This window comes from Anser brachyrhynchus (assembly GCF_964034855.1).
Source record: "Anser brachyrhynchus genome assembly, chromosome: 15".
Classification (NCBI taxonomy): Eukaryota; Metazoa; Chordata; class Aves; order Anseriformes; family Anatidae; genus Anser; species Anser brachyrhynchus.
In genome coordinates, this window is record NC_137733.1 from 16,892,143 (window position 1) to 16,908,037 (window position 15,895).

The 15,895-nt window shown below is 55.3% G+C and overlaps 1 protein-coding gene across 1 annotated transcript; it reads right to left on the minus strand.

Moving 5' to 3' along the window:
* Positions 1-85: 85 nt before the first annotated feature.
* Positions 86-7,512, minus strand: ZDHHC4 (zDHHC palmitoyltransferase 4). The gene is made up of 6 exons (XM_080556771.1): positions 7,274-7,512; positions 4,526-4,599; positions 2,697-2,875; positions 2,469-2,594; positions 1,463-1,707; positions 86-970 (listed from the first exon to the last, which is right to left on the minus strand). The coding sequence occupies exons 1-6, from the start codon at positions 7,361-7,363 to the stop codon at positions 686-688; spliced, it is 999 nt and encodes a 332-aa protein (XP_080412897.1). The 5' UTR covers positions 7,364-7,512; the 3' UTR covers positions 86-685.
* Between the last annotated feature and the right edge of the window lie 8,383 nt (positions 7,513-15,895).

Below are 15,895 nucleotides of genomic sequence, written 5' to 3' on the forward strand. Positions count from 1 at the left end.
CTAGTAACGGGTTAAACATTTGCCAAGTAAAGGCATTCGCTGCAGTCTGCTGGACCAAACTTGCTTCTTCATGCCAGCAAGTTCATTACTGCTCTCTCTAATAAGATCTCACCAAGTCAAGTATCCTAAGTAGTGCTCTGCAGAGGCATTGTTAATCAGCATCTCACAGCCGACTGCACCGTTCTACCTTCCTACAGGGCAAACAAAATGTGAATAATCGACAAATTATGTATCTTTATATGCTGTTCCACATGTATGTCCTCACTACATTGCTGTAAAGTCTCCTGCAGGAAGACATAATTAAGACGTACCAAAGTAATTTAGGAACTCAGTTTGCCTGTTGTGCAGTGGCATATGTTATGCAGCATACAACCAGTAATGGTAACTTTTTTTTAAGCTCCTTGCATATGTGTGTGCATACCCTAGTACGGTAGCTTCTGTGCTGTGTCTGAAAAGATTAACATGTCGCTTTAACAGCTGCTACGAGCAGTGTTACAGACAAACTTGCAAACACTATTTTTTGAAGATTCATCACCTTTATGAAAACAAAGTTTATAATTAACTGAAATACAGTAACCTTTTTTTACAAAAGTTGCTTGTGGTATCAAAACACACTGCTGAATCAAAGTCTTAGAAAAGTAAAAAAAAATAAAAATAGAAAAGCCTAATCAAAGGGGTAGTAGTTTCATGTTTTCTTCTCTTTTTCCAGCACTGTGGGAGGCTTAAAGATTTCCTTTAAATTCATCCAGACTCCTTTAGAATAAATATTTTTGTGAACAACTTGTCTGTCATAGGGCTGCAATGTTAGATGGTGGGAACACCCAGATCTTCTGGATTTATGCCACTCATTGGAAGTTTGGTTGGTTAAAGCCAAATATAGATTGAAACAGCAGTACGCACCCAGCAGAAGTGTGAGAAGAATAACAAACCCAAGCATGAAGACAATCCTAGGAAAAGTCAAGAAAAGGTGCTGCAAGGAAAGAAAATAACAACTTGGTTACAAAGTTGGAGTACTAAATCACATGGCAAAAGAGACAATGCAACATCCCACCTGAAATGCTTGTCTATACACGTAACCACTGCCCCAGAAACCAGGTGATAGCTCCATCCTCCCTCCAGCTCAGCAATGCTCCATTCTAAATTGAATCTTTGAGTAAAGCATGCGGATTTCCAGAAATTTAATTCTTTGCAAAGCTTGCTAATAAGCGGGGGCATTTTCTAAATCCATTTATCTCTGAATGTTTACATTTTTGTACTGGAGGATTTTTTTTTTTATTATTTTATTTAAAAAAATCATCAACGCAGATGCACTGCAAAACTGCCAAACAAAGAGGTCACAATCTGGTACAGCTTCAGGTTTTGGTGACACGATACAGTTTAAGCAGCTCTTTGTTGAGTTAAATTCCAGCACTGGGAAATCTAAATTCCAGGTAGGCTAATGGCCCAGTGAGCATAAGCTTACCTGAATGAGAAAGAGAATATCAACAGCCTGCTCTTGTCCTTGGTCATCAATGTAACTCCCGTGCATCATATCTGACAGCAGCACCACTTGGATGAGAAACGCTACTGTGATGCTCGCAATGGTTGCAGCCGTAACAGTCAGCGTGGAGAGGTAGAAGAAGAAATACCTTGCGTTGAAGGCACCAATGCAGTTGTTGACCCACACACAGTGGTGATCAAAACGGTGTACGCAGATATTGCAAAAACCTGATCAAAAGTGAGTGACAAGACAGCTCGGTTAGTTGGCTTTTAAGCAATCAGTTTGATTTTTACACAGTTTAGAGAGCTATTCATCCAAGAAAAAATGATGGTCATGATTTAGGTGATAATGTTTTAAGCAAATCAATGAATTTCAACCACATACCTCGAAATAAACATTAAAAACAAACACGTGTACCTCATTTCCTCTTTTGTTCACCAACCAAGACTAGAGAGAGCCAGGTTGGACTGGGCTTTGAGCAACCTGGTCTAGTGGAAGGTGTCCCTGGCCATGGAAGGGGGTTAGATGATCTTTAGGGTCCTTTCCAACCCAAATCATTCTACGATTCTGTGACTTTGGCTTCTCTGACAATACTGCCTATTGCAGCATGTGAAAGTTAGGCATCTGCCTGCTTTATTTTAAGTGATGATGATAACAGCAAATTCTGCAAGAGAAACACAAAATCCTGAGCTCAGCTCTTGGCAGGCAATGATTTTTATTTCCCCTCTAGGTACTCAAATGCTTGCCTATCCCTGACCCAAAACAATACCCTCAGAACTGGTAATTTCTGTGAGAATAATTAACAGCAAAATAGTTCCGTGAATGGACAAAGGGCAGCTGTGATCTGGGACCCTGCTAAAAATGAACAAAATCCTATGTGTATTGAGCTGGGTAACAAAGCAGATATAGTGTGAACTGCAGTTATTGATAAAGAACTAATTTGGGAGTATATTATTGTTATGCTTGCCAAGCAAGTTAACATTCTTACTGCAGTGTTTGGATCTGGCTGGCTTCTCCATGTTGCACGTAGGGCACAGGATGCCTTTCTGAAATAATGCACCATCGTATGCATAAATCTTCACCAGTGATGCATGATTTGATTTTGTTATTATACCTGTGGGAAAAAAAAGGAGTAAATAGTAAAAGTATTGGTGTTTGCAACATTTTTTAGGTTCCGTTTTCAAACAGCCACAGCCCGCAATCAGCATGAGCTTACCGGGATCGGCACGGGAGCAGAGAACGAAGCAGCCGATGTTCCCAGCCAGCAGCAGGTAGGGCAGGAGCAGAAGAAGGAGGTGGAACTCCAGCTCCCAGCAGTAAACAAACACTTCCCACGTGTATTCAGCATAGACTGCCGCCTGCAAGGCTACGTGCAGGACAGCGAACAAACGGCTTCTGCAACAGAAAGGGGACAGTCTGTTTAACGCTCAGCATCCCGATTAACGGATCAAGTACGCTCAGGTGATCAGCACAGACTTTCCAAATGCAAGGGGACATCTCTTTTAGGTTTTTAGGCCAACATGGACTGCATATTAAGAGCGTTCTCTCCACCCAGCGACTCCTTTGCACATGAACTCATTTAAAAACCCCAGCTAAATTCACTTCCGTTATTAGCACGTCCTTGGGATTCTTTTCTGTCAGAGTCCAGTACAGTCTCATAGTCCCTGTGTGCTGCTAAAACATGCCACAGCAATAGGCTGCAAAATATTCTGCCAAAAAACATTTGCTACATGCTGCTCTGAAAGCAAAGAAAAACCCCAATAAACGGTAATTTTAAAAAACTGTAATATAGAAGAGCCGTAAGCAGCTGTTCTAAAAGAAAGCGTGGCAGAACGTTACCGATGGCGAGCGCTGGTTCCAGCCTGCCAGCAGAGTACAGCTTCTGCGAGGCAAGCTGCACAGCTGCTGGGCACGCAGGCTGGTTTGGGGTGCACCAGCTGCGCCGCAGCTGCCAGCAGCCTGGCAAACCAACACCAGACAAGCCGTGCGTTAGGACAGCAACTTCCACTGCAGCTCTTTGCACGATACACCAGTTTACTGGACTTCTATCGCCAGTTTGAAATAACTAGTAAGGGGTATCTTCCTACAGCGTGACAAGCTCTCCTCTCCTGCTCTCTCCCACACTGTTTCTGTGTGCAATCCAGTGAGATCCTGGTGATCTCCTCTCAGCTGCAGGGCTGCAAGAAGGCTCCCTCAAGTGCTGCACCTCGCTGCACCTCTGCGTGAAATGAGAAATCTCTCGGTGAATGAGGTGACGCAGCAGAAGGGCGTGCTCGAAGGATCCAAGTGCCTCCAGCACGCCGCGTAAGCTAGCAGTGACAACCACACCAGGCTCATCAGATAATTGCTCTGTTGCTGACTGCACATTTGACAGTGAAACCACTCTCCTGGGCTGTGTTAACTAACACCAGAAAATCTGCACAGCAGGCGACGGAACAACAGCAGTGTGCAATCGACAGCTGTAGACGCCCCTCGAGTGCCTGGCAAACTGGAGTTGCCACCCCCAGGGGAAGGGCATTTAAGTAGTTCCTGAAGCAGATCTTAAAGCACCAAATTTTACAGGACACTACACAATTCACCTTAATACAGCAGGCTGCACACTGGCAGCTGTGCAGCTTCCCCTTGAGCCACCTGCACGTCCAGGCTGCTGGACTAAGACTAATGGGATTTGAGGGGGAGCTGGGATCGCCAGCTCTGTCTAACTCATTCCGCAGCTGCCAGGGAGTTTGTTTTGTAATTCTCCTGGGGATGCAGCTTCCCACCAGTGTGACCAGCATCTGTTGTAGTGGAAACTCCCGAGCCACGTTGTTTGTCAAATATGTTCACATGTTTCAGAGTCCCATCTTCTCAACAGAAGGAACAGAAAGACAACAGTATGGCAAGCCTTAAGGGAAATCTGTAATCCCCACCAAGCATCCCTAATGAAGATGGAATATCTGAGGATAACACCGAAAGCTCTGGTGGTAGCAGTGGCAAGAGATCATCAACAGTAATCAGAAACATTACCAAAAACAATGTCAAAAGCATAAAATAAACATGCATTACCGTGTGTGGAAGAGCCTGTGAAGCACCTTCTGTGTCACTCTCTGGAGCCGTGTGGGGATTACCAATGACAATACCTGAAGCACATGAAAACACTGTTACCGGTACTGCACATCACTTCTGCCGTGGGCGCAGTCCAAACAAAAATGTAAGTCACCTCACCCCTCACTTACATATCCCTGGACCCGTATCACCAGGGAGGAAGCTCGTCTTCAGGGGCATTTGAGCTCCTAAGAATATAGGCAAGCAGTTGCTGGGGCTTTCAAAAGGGGAGCGAGGTTCCCTATTTCTGAAGCCCAGCAGGCACAAACAAATTTATCTGGGTTAATGTGTGAAAGTTATAAGGAGCTTTTATCAGGTTATAGACTGGGTCAGTGGCTGAGCAGGGGATAGAACTGAGCAATTTCTCAACTACAATATGCTTCATCAGGACATCCGACAGATGTAAGCAGAGATAAGCAAAGAGATAAAGCCTGCTATCCTCCAGAAAAACAAACAAACAAACATACAAAACCACAAAGCAAAACCCCCACCCCAGCTTCTTCAACTACGGCCACGATTCAGTCTGATAGCTCCACGTCTGTCTGAGTGCCGCTTCAAAAGCAGCCAGACACAATGAAGAATAAAACTGCCTGTCTTCATTCAGTGACATCCTCCGCAATAGGCTGTGACTCTGGGGTTGTTTGGCTGTGCTGTTCAGAAGATGACAGATCTCTATAGCAACACGCTGCTCCATCAGCGGTGGAAGAAATAGAGCAGCTGAGCCTATTTCTAGCAGACATGGAAAGAAAATACGCAGTCAGAGCTTTTTATCTTAGATGTGAAAGACCAGAAGGCAAAAAACATATGTAGAGTTGAAAGATGTCAAATATTTTTCTTTTAAGTGGTATGCCTCTTATCAGCAGTTCAAGTTACAAGCCTTTTTAAAAAGAGATTGAATACTGCAACAGGAGACACGTTAGGCAACTAGACAGAAAAGCGACCTATCACACAATTGCAAAATCCAAATTTAAATGAACTGTGTGTTAATTACAGCCCAACACTGCACTGATAACCTGAGACACCCACCATTCCCCCACTTACAGAACACCCATCCCTTGTATTTCAGACACTTCTTACATCAAAGAAAAAAGCTCTTACAATACAGTTTGTGCTTGCGGTGATAACAGAGGTGTGAGGGAACGAGACCCATGTAATGAATAAAACCAGCCTGCGCAGCTGAACCACTGGCGGCTTGGAAAAGACCCGGGGGTGGAAGATGACTTGCCACAGAGCTAAAAACAGCTGTGCTGTGTGCAAGTGGTTATTTCGTATTGCTCACGATGAATACTTTGAAGGGTCTTCAAGGAGTGCAGTCAAACAATTTCAATCCACTCCCAGGTTTATACACTTAATTAATTACAGTCAGAAATTAATTTAAAATACAGTGTCTACAGAAACTATTTAGCACTACCCATGTTTATTTCATGCATACAAGTATCAGTTGCATTTCTCCAAAAAGGGATGTTATAACACAGCAGCATTTTAGTTGCTGATTGCTACATGTTTCTTAAAAGTACCTATTAAGGAATGTGGCAAAATAATAAATTTCTCTGCACAGTGATGTGAGCGTCTATGAAACAAAATGGTAACACTAGGAACAAAAATCAATGTCTGTTTAGACTCTCATAAGCAGCACTAAATATTATTTACAACTTAAGTAATTGCCTTATCCTTTCCCTGGCAAGATTGCTATGCCTTTTTTTTTCCCTATTCAGACACAGCCCAATAGACAGAGAAATAAGCTAGTGCCTTGTCAATTCATTCCCTGCTTTTACAACAGAACACCAACTCTTAATCCTCTTCTAAAGCTCCTTCACGTTATTAGGAAACAACAGCCTGCAACATTATTACAGACTCACCTTAAAAGCTTTCCCTACGACATTTATTACCAGCTATAATTCCCTCCCTATTTTAATTCTCAGCACCTCCCCAGAACTTGCTCCTCTTAATGGGCGCAGCAAGCGCCACAAGCTGCGCGTCCTTGGGGCTCGTTACTGAGGAGCATCTCACAGGTGAAGTGCGAGGCTGTCACTGAACAACGGGATCTCGGCACCGCAGGAAAACGCGATTTTAGCACAGCGGGACGACGCGACTTTGGCACGGCGAGACGTGCCACCCTGCCAGCACCCCGGTGACTGCGGGCGGCCAGCCTGGCGCAGCAGCGGCTGCAGAGGCCACCCCTGGGTGCGGGCAGGCTGTGAGCAGCTGCCTGGGCAGGGTTGCGGCAGCCCGAAGGAAGCAGAGTGCTGCTGCGGGTGCCGGTGGGCATCCTGCTGGGAGGTGGGCATCCACCTGGGGTGTCATCGGCACAGGCCGAGCCGCGCATCGCCGCTCAGACGTGCCCACACGTACCCCCAGTTTTTACAGAGCAGACTGATATCCTCGCACACACGCATTTTACGGAGGAGGCCGGGGATCCTAGGAGGGTTAGGGCTGGCAGGGACCTTGCAGCCCGCCTGGTCGCAGCCCCAGGGGCACGACCCAGCCCCAGCCCGCCCGGCCCGGGGGCACCCGCAGCTCCCCGGGGCGGCCTGGCCAGGGCCTCGCCGCCGCCTGAGTACAGAATTTCCTGCTAACATCTAACCTGACCCGGACCTTTTAGTTTAAAGCCGTTCCCCCTGTGACACACACCCCCCCCCCCGCAGCGCCCCGTGTCCCCGCAGCCCCCTGCGGGCCCCCCCAGCCCCGGGGCCGCCCCCCGGGCCCTACCCGCGCCGCGCTCCCCGGGCAGCCGCCGAGCAGGGCCGCGGCGGCCAGCAGCAGGCCCAGGTACAGCGCCAGCAGCACCGCCAAGTCCATCGCGGCCCGGGCCGGCCTCGGGGCGGCTCCCCCGGCACCGGGCGGGGGCAGGAGGCGGCCCCCGGGGTCTGGGGGGGGGGGGGGGCTCGGCCGGGCCCGGCTCGGAGGGCGCTGGGGGCCGGGCCCGCACGCGGCTGCTCGGAGCGCCCCCTCCCGGGGCCTGCCCCCGGCCGCGGCCCGAGGCGGCGGATGAACGGGGGGGGGCCCAACGCGGGTCCCCGGGCGGCGGGGCCGTGCTGTGGCGGAGCCGGTGGCGCCCTGAAGGGGGTGCAGGGCGGCCCCGGGGCTTGGCGCTTCGGGGGGGGGGCTCGAAGCAAAGCCCGCCCGGCGCCTGCAGGAGCCCCGAGCGCTACATCCCGAGGGGCATCCCCTGGAACCGGGGTGCTGAACGTGCTGCACACGGTGGGGGCGGTTTGTGGCAGCACGGAGGGACACAGAGCGGCACAGGGTGACATGGAGTGACACAGAGCAGCACAGAGTGACACAGAGTGACACAGAGGGACACAGAGCAGCACAGAGTGACACAGAGTCACAGGCCCTTAGGGACTGGAAGGCGCCTTGGAAGATCCCCCAGTGCAACCCCCAGTGCCCAGAGCTGGGCCCCGGTGTGCCAGGGGTCAGGAGGTGCTGGCAGTCCGGGGCCGGTCCGTGCCCGCTGCCCGTGAGCTGGAACCATCCCCTGGCCCCGCTCAGGCTGCACACCGCCGCTCACGAGCGGCCTATTGGGTTTCTGCGCCGGGGTAGAGTTTGCCATAGAAACTCGGGCGGCTGCTGCCGCAGGTAACTGATCCAGAAGCTGCGCGGTGCGTTGTGGCTGGGATGACTCTGCCAGCCGATCCTCTGCGTCCCGGGCGGCCGCAGCACGGGCACCACAGGTAAGCCCTGCAGGGCGCTGGGGGACGTGAAAATAACTCGCTGGGGCAGGAGAGGCTGCAGAAGATGAGGTGGCGTTTCAGGAGGGGATCTTATTTTCCCTGGTAAGTTCTCTGCCAACAACGCACCGAACTCGAGTCTGAGAGGGAATGCAGCCTGCGTTTGCACAGGGGCACAGCTGCCCAAGGACTGGCTGCGGTGCTGGTGTGCGGCCCGGGGCACTGTGCTCCTGCCGGAGGGCACTGTGAAGAAGCCTTTTTTTTTTCCTCCCACTGATTATAGCAAAATTTCTGCTTTGGGCACAGCTATCGACTGGGGACATTCACTGCAACCCTGCAAGTTCGGTGCAAGGCTGTGTTTGTCTCTGGGACACACAGGGTCCGTGCCACGTCTGTGTGCAGCCAGGGCTGGCCGTGCTCGGGGCCGGTGCTGCGTGCGGCTCCATGGCCACCTGAGCTGTGCCGCAGGACAAAACAGCAGCAAAGGCTCTAGCTGCAGGCCGAGTCTGAAAGAGGTGAGGTTCATTCAGTTGGAGCGCTGTGAAAGTCAGTCAAAAGCCTTGTCCGATCAAAGTCTGGTCTTCAAGGAAACCCTCTTTTTGTTACCACAGATTTAGGTTGGAGTCCCAGAACTAATTTCTTGCAAGGAGCAACATTTAGTCATTGTTTAAAGCACTCAACTCACTTAAAAGTCATGGGAAAGGAAGCAATGACTTCACTTGCTGGGAAAAAAAAAAAAAAGAACATCCATCACAGCTGTGTCTGCAGCTTTGTCTGTTGGGCAGTTAGCAGCCAAGATCCCCGCTTCCCCGCTGTTTTGTAGCAGGGCGTGTGGTTTCTGCGCCCATTGGGGCGGGCAGCGCACACCTCCCAGCACCGCGCAGCTCCACGGCCAGGGGCCGTGCAGAGCACAGCACGCTGGGGAGGCCGGGGGGAGGCCGGGCCTCCAGTCCCTTGCAGCAGTGACATTGGCAAGGGGACGATCCTCCAGTGCAGAGCACATCCCTGCAGCTCCCTTTCTTAAGGTTTTGCCCACCCCGTGCCCAGGAGCCCAGGTTTCTGGGAGGCTGCTCCCCTCCGGCCCGGTGCCGCGCACCGAGGGGAAGGCAGGGTTGTTGTGTGGTCAGTAATGGGATGTGCCGTCCCTCTGCAGGTCCCCACCCCTGCTGGTGCCACAGCAGGACGTGTAATACCCTAAAACCTCTTAGCGTGCTAAGCCCTGGGATCCCTAAGTGCTGAGGAAGCAAAAGAGAAAATCAGAAATAGCAGCTTAAGGGGGAGCTGGTGGGAGCGCGGGGCTGGGCTGCAAAGCGCTCCCTGCTGCGAGGAGCTGGTGGCCCTGCTGTGGAGGGAGCTCTCCCGAGCAGCCACCCCGACGTTAGCCTAGGCCCCGAATCCCTGCAGCATGTCGCGTGTTGCTGGGCAGACGTGCACCGCCAAAGGCTCTGTTTTCCCACCCAAATCTCTGGTGCTGGGGCCAGCTGGGTCTCGGGGCGCTGCGTCCCCGCTGCTTTGCAGAGCCCGTCTTGGGATTTGCCCCTGTGGGTAACGGATTTCCCTCCATGGGCTCTAATCTGTTTTACCTCCCTTCAGGCCCTAATCCCCCCTCAATCTGCAGGCTCAGGCCAGCACTAGGCGCAGCCAGGACCAGCACGGCAAGTCGTCTGTCCGCGGGTCTCTGCGATGGACATGAAGTCGGTTAGGACCGGGGGAACCAGAGGCAAGGCAGCCCTCTCTGCGTGCCTGGCCTTGACCCAGAGCGCCTGGCAGGGCGCAGGGCTGGAGTGAGCAGCTGGGGATGTGGCTTCGGCCGCCTGGTGCAGCAGCCCTGCCCGGGGGCTCCCTGGCTGTACCCCCCACGCTGGCAGCCCGTGGGCTGTCCTCTGGGGCGGCGGCGAGGAGGCAGGAGCTGCGGGAAGGCAGGACGCGCTTCTGCAGGCCATGGAGGAGACCCGAGAACGCCCGGACCCCTTAGCGGGACAGAGCTGCCCCCTGTGAGCACCCACCAGGCTCGCTGCCATGGATTTCTGTGAGTGCTGTAGCAGTGGGACGCCGAGGTGGGAGGGTGGTGATGGTCGTCGGCTGGAACGTAGTGTTAGCATCCTGACCGAGGGCAGGGACAGCGGTAGCTGCAGCAGAGCAGTGTGCGGTCCTTTTTCGTACTCCCTGGTGAGGACGGCACTCCTAGTGCCCTTCGTAACGCAGTCTTGAGCAGCTGTTGGTGACCACGGGGCAGGCTGGGGTTATTAATACAGATTTCTGAGGTCGTGCTGTGTTCCCGGCCCATCCCCCTGCTCTCCAGCTGTTCATGTGGCCTCTGCTGAAACAGGACACGAGAAGCATTTCGTTCATCTCTTTGGCCTCCAGTAGGGTATAAAGCAGCATTTTCAGCACCGCTGAATTTTGGTCAGTGTGGAGAAGATTTTCCAGGTCTCAAAGGAGCAGATAAATGGCTTTCGGTCACTCCAACCAGAGCCCTGCAGCGACACGGCAGTGGAGATGCCTTTGCTGTGCTGGCCTGAGCAGGGCCCCCGGGCTGGGTGGGCAGGGAGCAGCGGCGCTGGGTGAGGCACCGGGGGCTGGCACCGGGGGCTGGTACCGAGGGCTGGCACCGGGGGCTGGCTTTGTGCCGTGCCGCTGGGCTGGTCTGCGGCAGGGGCTGCTGCCTGTCGGGAGCAGCTGGGCTGCGTGGCTTTGAGTCCTGATCTGAAGAGCACGAAACTGAGGATGCATTGCTGAGGATATGCTTCTGAGTGATTATGAGTCTTCATAGTCCCCCTAAGATAATTTGCCCAGACAAAATAGTCTGGGTTTCAGTTTTGTAAATGCTTAATGTGTGCTAAGTAACACAGGTGGGATAAAGGTGGGAATAAAAAGCATCTTCAGGCAGCTAAGATGAAATGAAGTGAAACGCCGCATACGAATTAATTTAGCGAGTGTCAGCAGACAACGAATGCCCTCACACTCCAGCAGCATCAAAGGGCAGCCAGGAGCGCTGCTTTCCTCTGCTGCGAGTGCACCACGGCCATCAGCTGGGCTCGTCCTGCCCCAGCACAGACTCTGCAGGAGTGTGGGGCTGCTGTGCCGATGTCCCTTTGAGCACGCTTCTCCCACTGCACCCAGAGCAGGTCCTAGCCCATGAATTAACAACAAAGGAGTGCCTTTGAAAATCCTCGTCTTTGTATTTCAGGGTGCTGTTGTCACGTTAATGCTAGACACGGGATGTTTTGGCCTTGAAAACATGAAAGCTGTTTTGGAGGAAATACACTGGAAAAGCATCCCTCTGGGGGCATTTCTTCCCTCGAGGCGTGGAGGCACGGCCCAATGCGGCATCTACAGGAGCAAGCACTGGGAACAGAGACGCCCCACAGCTCCGTCTCCCCTTTCTCTTGCAGTTGCAGCCATGCCGGCGACCAACCAGGGCTGGCCGGAGGCGTTCGGGTTCTCCATCGGCGGCCGCGGGCCCTGCTACGTCCTCTGGGTGGAGGAAGGCAGCAGCGCGGCGGCGGCGGGCCTGCGGCCGGGCGACGAGGTGCTGGAGCTGGAGGGGCAGCCCGTCGCCTCGCTGGGCCGCCCGGCGCTGCTGGCGCTGGCCCGGCGCTGCATCGCGGTGCCCCCCAGCATTGGCGTGCTGTCCCGCCTGCAGCGCGCCGACCTCCCCCCGGGGCCCCGAGGCCGTTTCGGCTTCCAGCTGGCGGGCGGCAGCCCCCCGCGGGTGGCCAGCGTGGCCCCCGGCTCGCCCGCTGCCGCCTGCGGCATCGCGCCCGGGGACCTGGTGCTGGAGGTGGACGGCGTGCCCGTGAGGTGCCCCGCGGCCGCCGCCGCCTTGGTCGCCTCCTGCAGCGGGCGCGCTCTGCGCCTGGGGCTGCTGCGGCCCCAGCGGGACCTCGGGCCCAGCGCCGATGCCGTGCGCCAGGAGAGGAAGCAGAAGGCGCAGGAGTTCAGCAGAAAGGTAAGGCTGGGGCGTGCGGGGGCGCCGGGCACCCCGCCGTGCCTTGGCCATGGGGGCGTGGGGCTGGACGAGTCCGGGCGCTGGGGGTTTGTGCTCCGGGGTTTGTGCCACCCCTGTGCTACTGAAGCTCTTGGGGCTTCAGTGCCAAGAGAAGGGGCCAATAATTCCCCGTGTGTCAGTGATCGCTGGGAGAATAAAGGGGTGCTGCACAGAGCTTTGAGGTCTTCCACGTGCTCGCTCCCTGGGCGCTGTGGGAGCGCAATGCTCGTCGGGTGGGACGCCAGGGGCAGGGCCCTTCCTGCTGCCCGGCTGTCCTGCAGCTCTCCTGCTGTCCTGCAGACTCGCTAGCTCTCATTTTCTTGCAAAGGGAAAACTGTCATCACGATTACATCCTCATCGTGCTCCCAAAGGCTGCCTAGAGGGCAGTTTACCAAATGTATCACCTCTTGCTAATTATTAATTTGATCATGGTTGTTTTTTAATCTTTCTAATTTCCATTTCAAAGTAGCCTTTTAAAATACTGTTATGAAAATAACCAAGCTTGTAATTTTTTGATCCCAAGCTAATAAAGGAACAAGGCATTCGTAAAGAGATTCGTGGGTATCGGCCGAATCCCCTCTGTCAGCTTTTAAATGAAAGATTCACAAACAGGCGTTGAGGTTTGGATCATAAGGTAGAGCACCGCGTGTGAAACAGATACCCGCTGATTACAGGAGATTAACGAGTGGAGGAGAGGCTGTTCCACGCCGCCTCCCTCTAGCGAGGCCACATTAATCCACGTAAACGTTTCCCGGCTGATCACAGGGGAGCACTTGCGAAGCACGCGAACCGATGGTGCTGCAGGCACCTTTCCCCTGCCAGCCGCAGCAGCCCCCCGCGGCGGGGACCAGGCTGGCCGTGCTGCGCACACCCCTCAGCAGTGCCCTGCTGCCCCCTCCAGCAGGGCAGGGCCACCGCAGGGCCGCGGTGTCCCCACAGGCGGGGCAGAAGCAGGCGCGGAGCCACGCGTGCTGCCGGAGCGCAGCCGGGATGGCAGGCAGCGTTCCAGAGGGACTCGGTGGCTCAGATGTTTCAAGCAGCTTCATTTGTACGTGATGCGGAAAATATTAGAATTTCGGGGGCGGCTTCCCCCTCATCGCCCTGCAGGCTCTGCTCTGGCAGGTGCCTCTGGTGCAGGCACTGGAGGCAGCACAGGGCAGTACCCAAGTGACACCGTCCACCTGGCATGGGTGAGGGTCAGAGGGGGCTGGGGGCTCGCATTTCATGTATGCGCTGCTTGCAGGTGACTCACAAGTCTGGGGTACAGAGGTTTTCGTCACTCTCCTACATCCAGCAGGGCTCCTGTTCTGTTAGTGCCTGGGGCAGGATGGGTGGCGCTCATAAAAGGGCTGGAGCTGAGCTGCCCACACCAAGCATTGCTTGGGGCCATCACCAGAGGTGATGAAGGTGCCCATGGTCTCAGATCGGGTCATTTCCCTTTGTCCCCTGCACGCTCAGGGATGCACTGGGCACGGTGCTGGCACAAGCGGGGGCAGCGCTGCCCCGGTTCCTGCCGCACCCAGCCCCTCAGCCCCAGCCCAGGGGGATCTCAGTGGAAGTGGCCTGGGATCGAGCTCACCAACACACCGCGTTCTTTGTCATCCCTGTGCTGGATCCAAAGACAAAAACGTGCAAAGCCATCCGTGGGGAGGCAGCTGCCGCTACCGCCCCAGATTCGGTAACCTTGAAACGCCGGCTGCTCCGCGGCGCTGTCACACAGCCAGCGGCACCCGGTGCCTGGGGGGGGGGGTGGCAGTGCCCCCCGGGGAGCTCCCAAACGGAGCAAGCGCCTGGAAGGAGCGACCCTTCCCCTCCCTCACCGAGCGCCTCTCCCCAGCGGAGCGCTGGGCTCCCAGGGCATCGCCCCCCGGCTCGCTCTGCAGCGGGACACAACCACCGCAGGGGACTGCAATGAGCTCCTCTCCTCCTGCTGCTCCTCCCCACCTGGGAGCTGCCGAGGCCCGTTCCATGGCCGATGCTCACGCCTGAGTCCTCTCTGCCCACGTCCCCACAGCCTCCAAGAGTTACGGGCAGCACCACGGTGGGACCAGAGGCGTGGGCACCTCTCCGGGCACACCGTGGGTGCCCCAGGCTGATCCAGCTGGCCAGCAGGGTGCTGCCCCCAGACAGACCCGTTTCTGCGCTGTCTGTGCCTCTGCACCCATGCTTAACTTCTCTGCTGCTCAGCACCCCTTCCCCTTTGCTCCTGCTCCTGTGCTGCAGGTGGACGACATCCTGGGGGACCAGCCGGAGCTCAAGGAGAAGGTGTTCACCGTGCTGAAGCAGTACGCGGCGGAGCGCAAGGTGGAGTACCTGGCCTCCGCCCTCTGCATGGTCCTCACGCAGGAGTCCCACCAGCACCTCATCGACAGCATCAGGTACGGGCTGCCAGGAGCCCCCGTCCTGCCGCGCTGGTGGTTATCCCCTGGGGTCTGCCTGTCGGTGACGAGCGGCACGGCGCAGGAGCACTCCCTGCCCGCAGGACGGGGACACCCCCAGCTGCCCGGCCGTCCCCATCCCTGCAGGGAGCAGTGCCCACAGAGTCACCAGCTGCACCCGCCACGCGGGACGTGGCTCATTTTTCTGGATGTCATCTCAAATTAGGTGCAGAATGGCTGGTGATTATGCAGGAGCCGGGCCAGAAAATAAACCAGGCTCTGCAATTAGAGAGCTGCCGGTGGCTGAGGCTCTGCGTGGGGCTGGGGCTGCATCGGGGTGAGCGCTGCCCGTGGGGTCTCAGGCTGTGCACGCTGGCAGTGCTCAGCTCGGGGTCCCCAGCACCCCTTTTCCCCCCTGCAGAAGAGCTGTGGGTGGGCGTGCAGCCGCCGCAGCTGTTCTGCTGCTCTTGTCACGGCCGAGTGGCGCAGGATGGGGCCAGGGCTGGTGCTGGTGCGCAGGCACATGGTGGGGATTACGGCCAGGCTGAGACGATGGCCATTAGGGAATCAGGTCTCCATCTGGCCCCGCTCCGGGCCCGGCTTTCCAATTCCTGCTTTAATCAGTGGAATTGCAAGATATTACAGTTACCATAACAACGTCCCCGTGCTGGGGTCTCACCGCGCTTGCCGAGGTCCCGCGGTGGGGAGGGTGGGGAGAGCAGGCGGGTGCCGTGGCCCGCAGCGCTCCCTGCTCCCCGAGGCTCTGCCACAGGGGCCCCTCCAGTGCCCAGCACCAGGAGCCCCTCAGCACCCCTCAGTCAGACCCCAGCCGAGGTGGCCCGGCTGTGGGGAGCCTGGCAGAGCCAGGGGTGCCGGGCATTGTCACCTGGGTGGTTATACAGTTGTTTGTTTTTTCCCCCGCAGAGGGAGTTTGAATAACTGTCTAAATTTCTCTCCAGACCCAAGCCCCTCTGCCGGGGGCACAGCCGGTTTCCTCCCGGGGTGTCCCTGACCCAGCGCTCCCAGGAGAGCAGCTGAGAGCACGGCCAGACCCGGTGCTGCCGTCCCCGTCCCCGCGGTGCAGAGCCTGCCCCGCGCCCGCTGCGAGTGGTTAGCGCCGGGGCTGGGGCAGCACGCTCAGGAAATCAGGCAGCTAATCTCGGTTTAATGGAAATGAAATACTTAGCTTACGGAAAAGATTTACCGTCTAATCTTAATGAAATGAATTCAAGGGGAAAAAAAAAAAAGTTGCTTTGGAAACCAGGTTTCCCAGCTGAGGATGTGCTGGTGG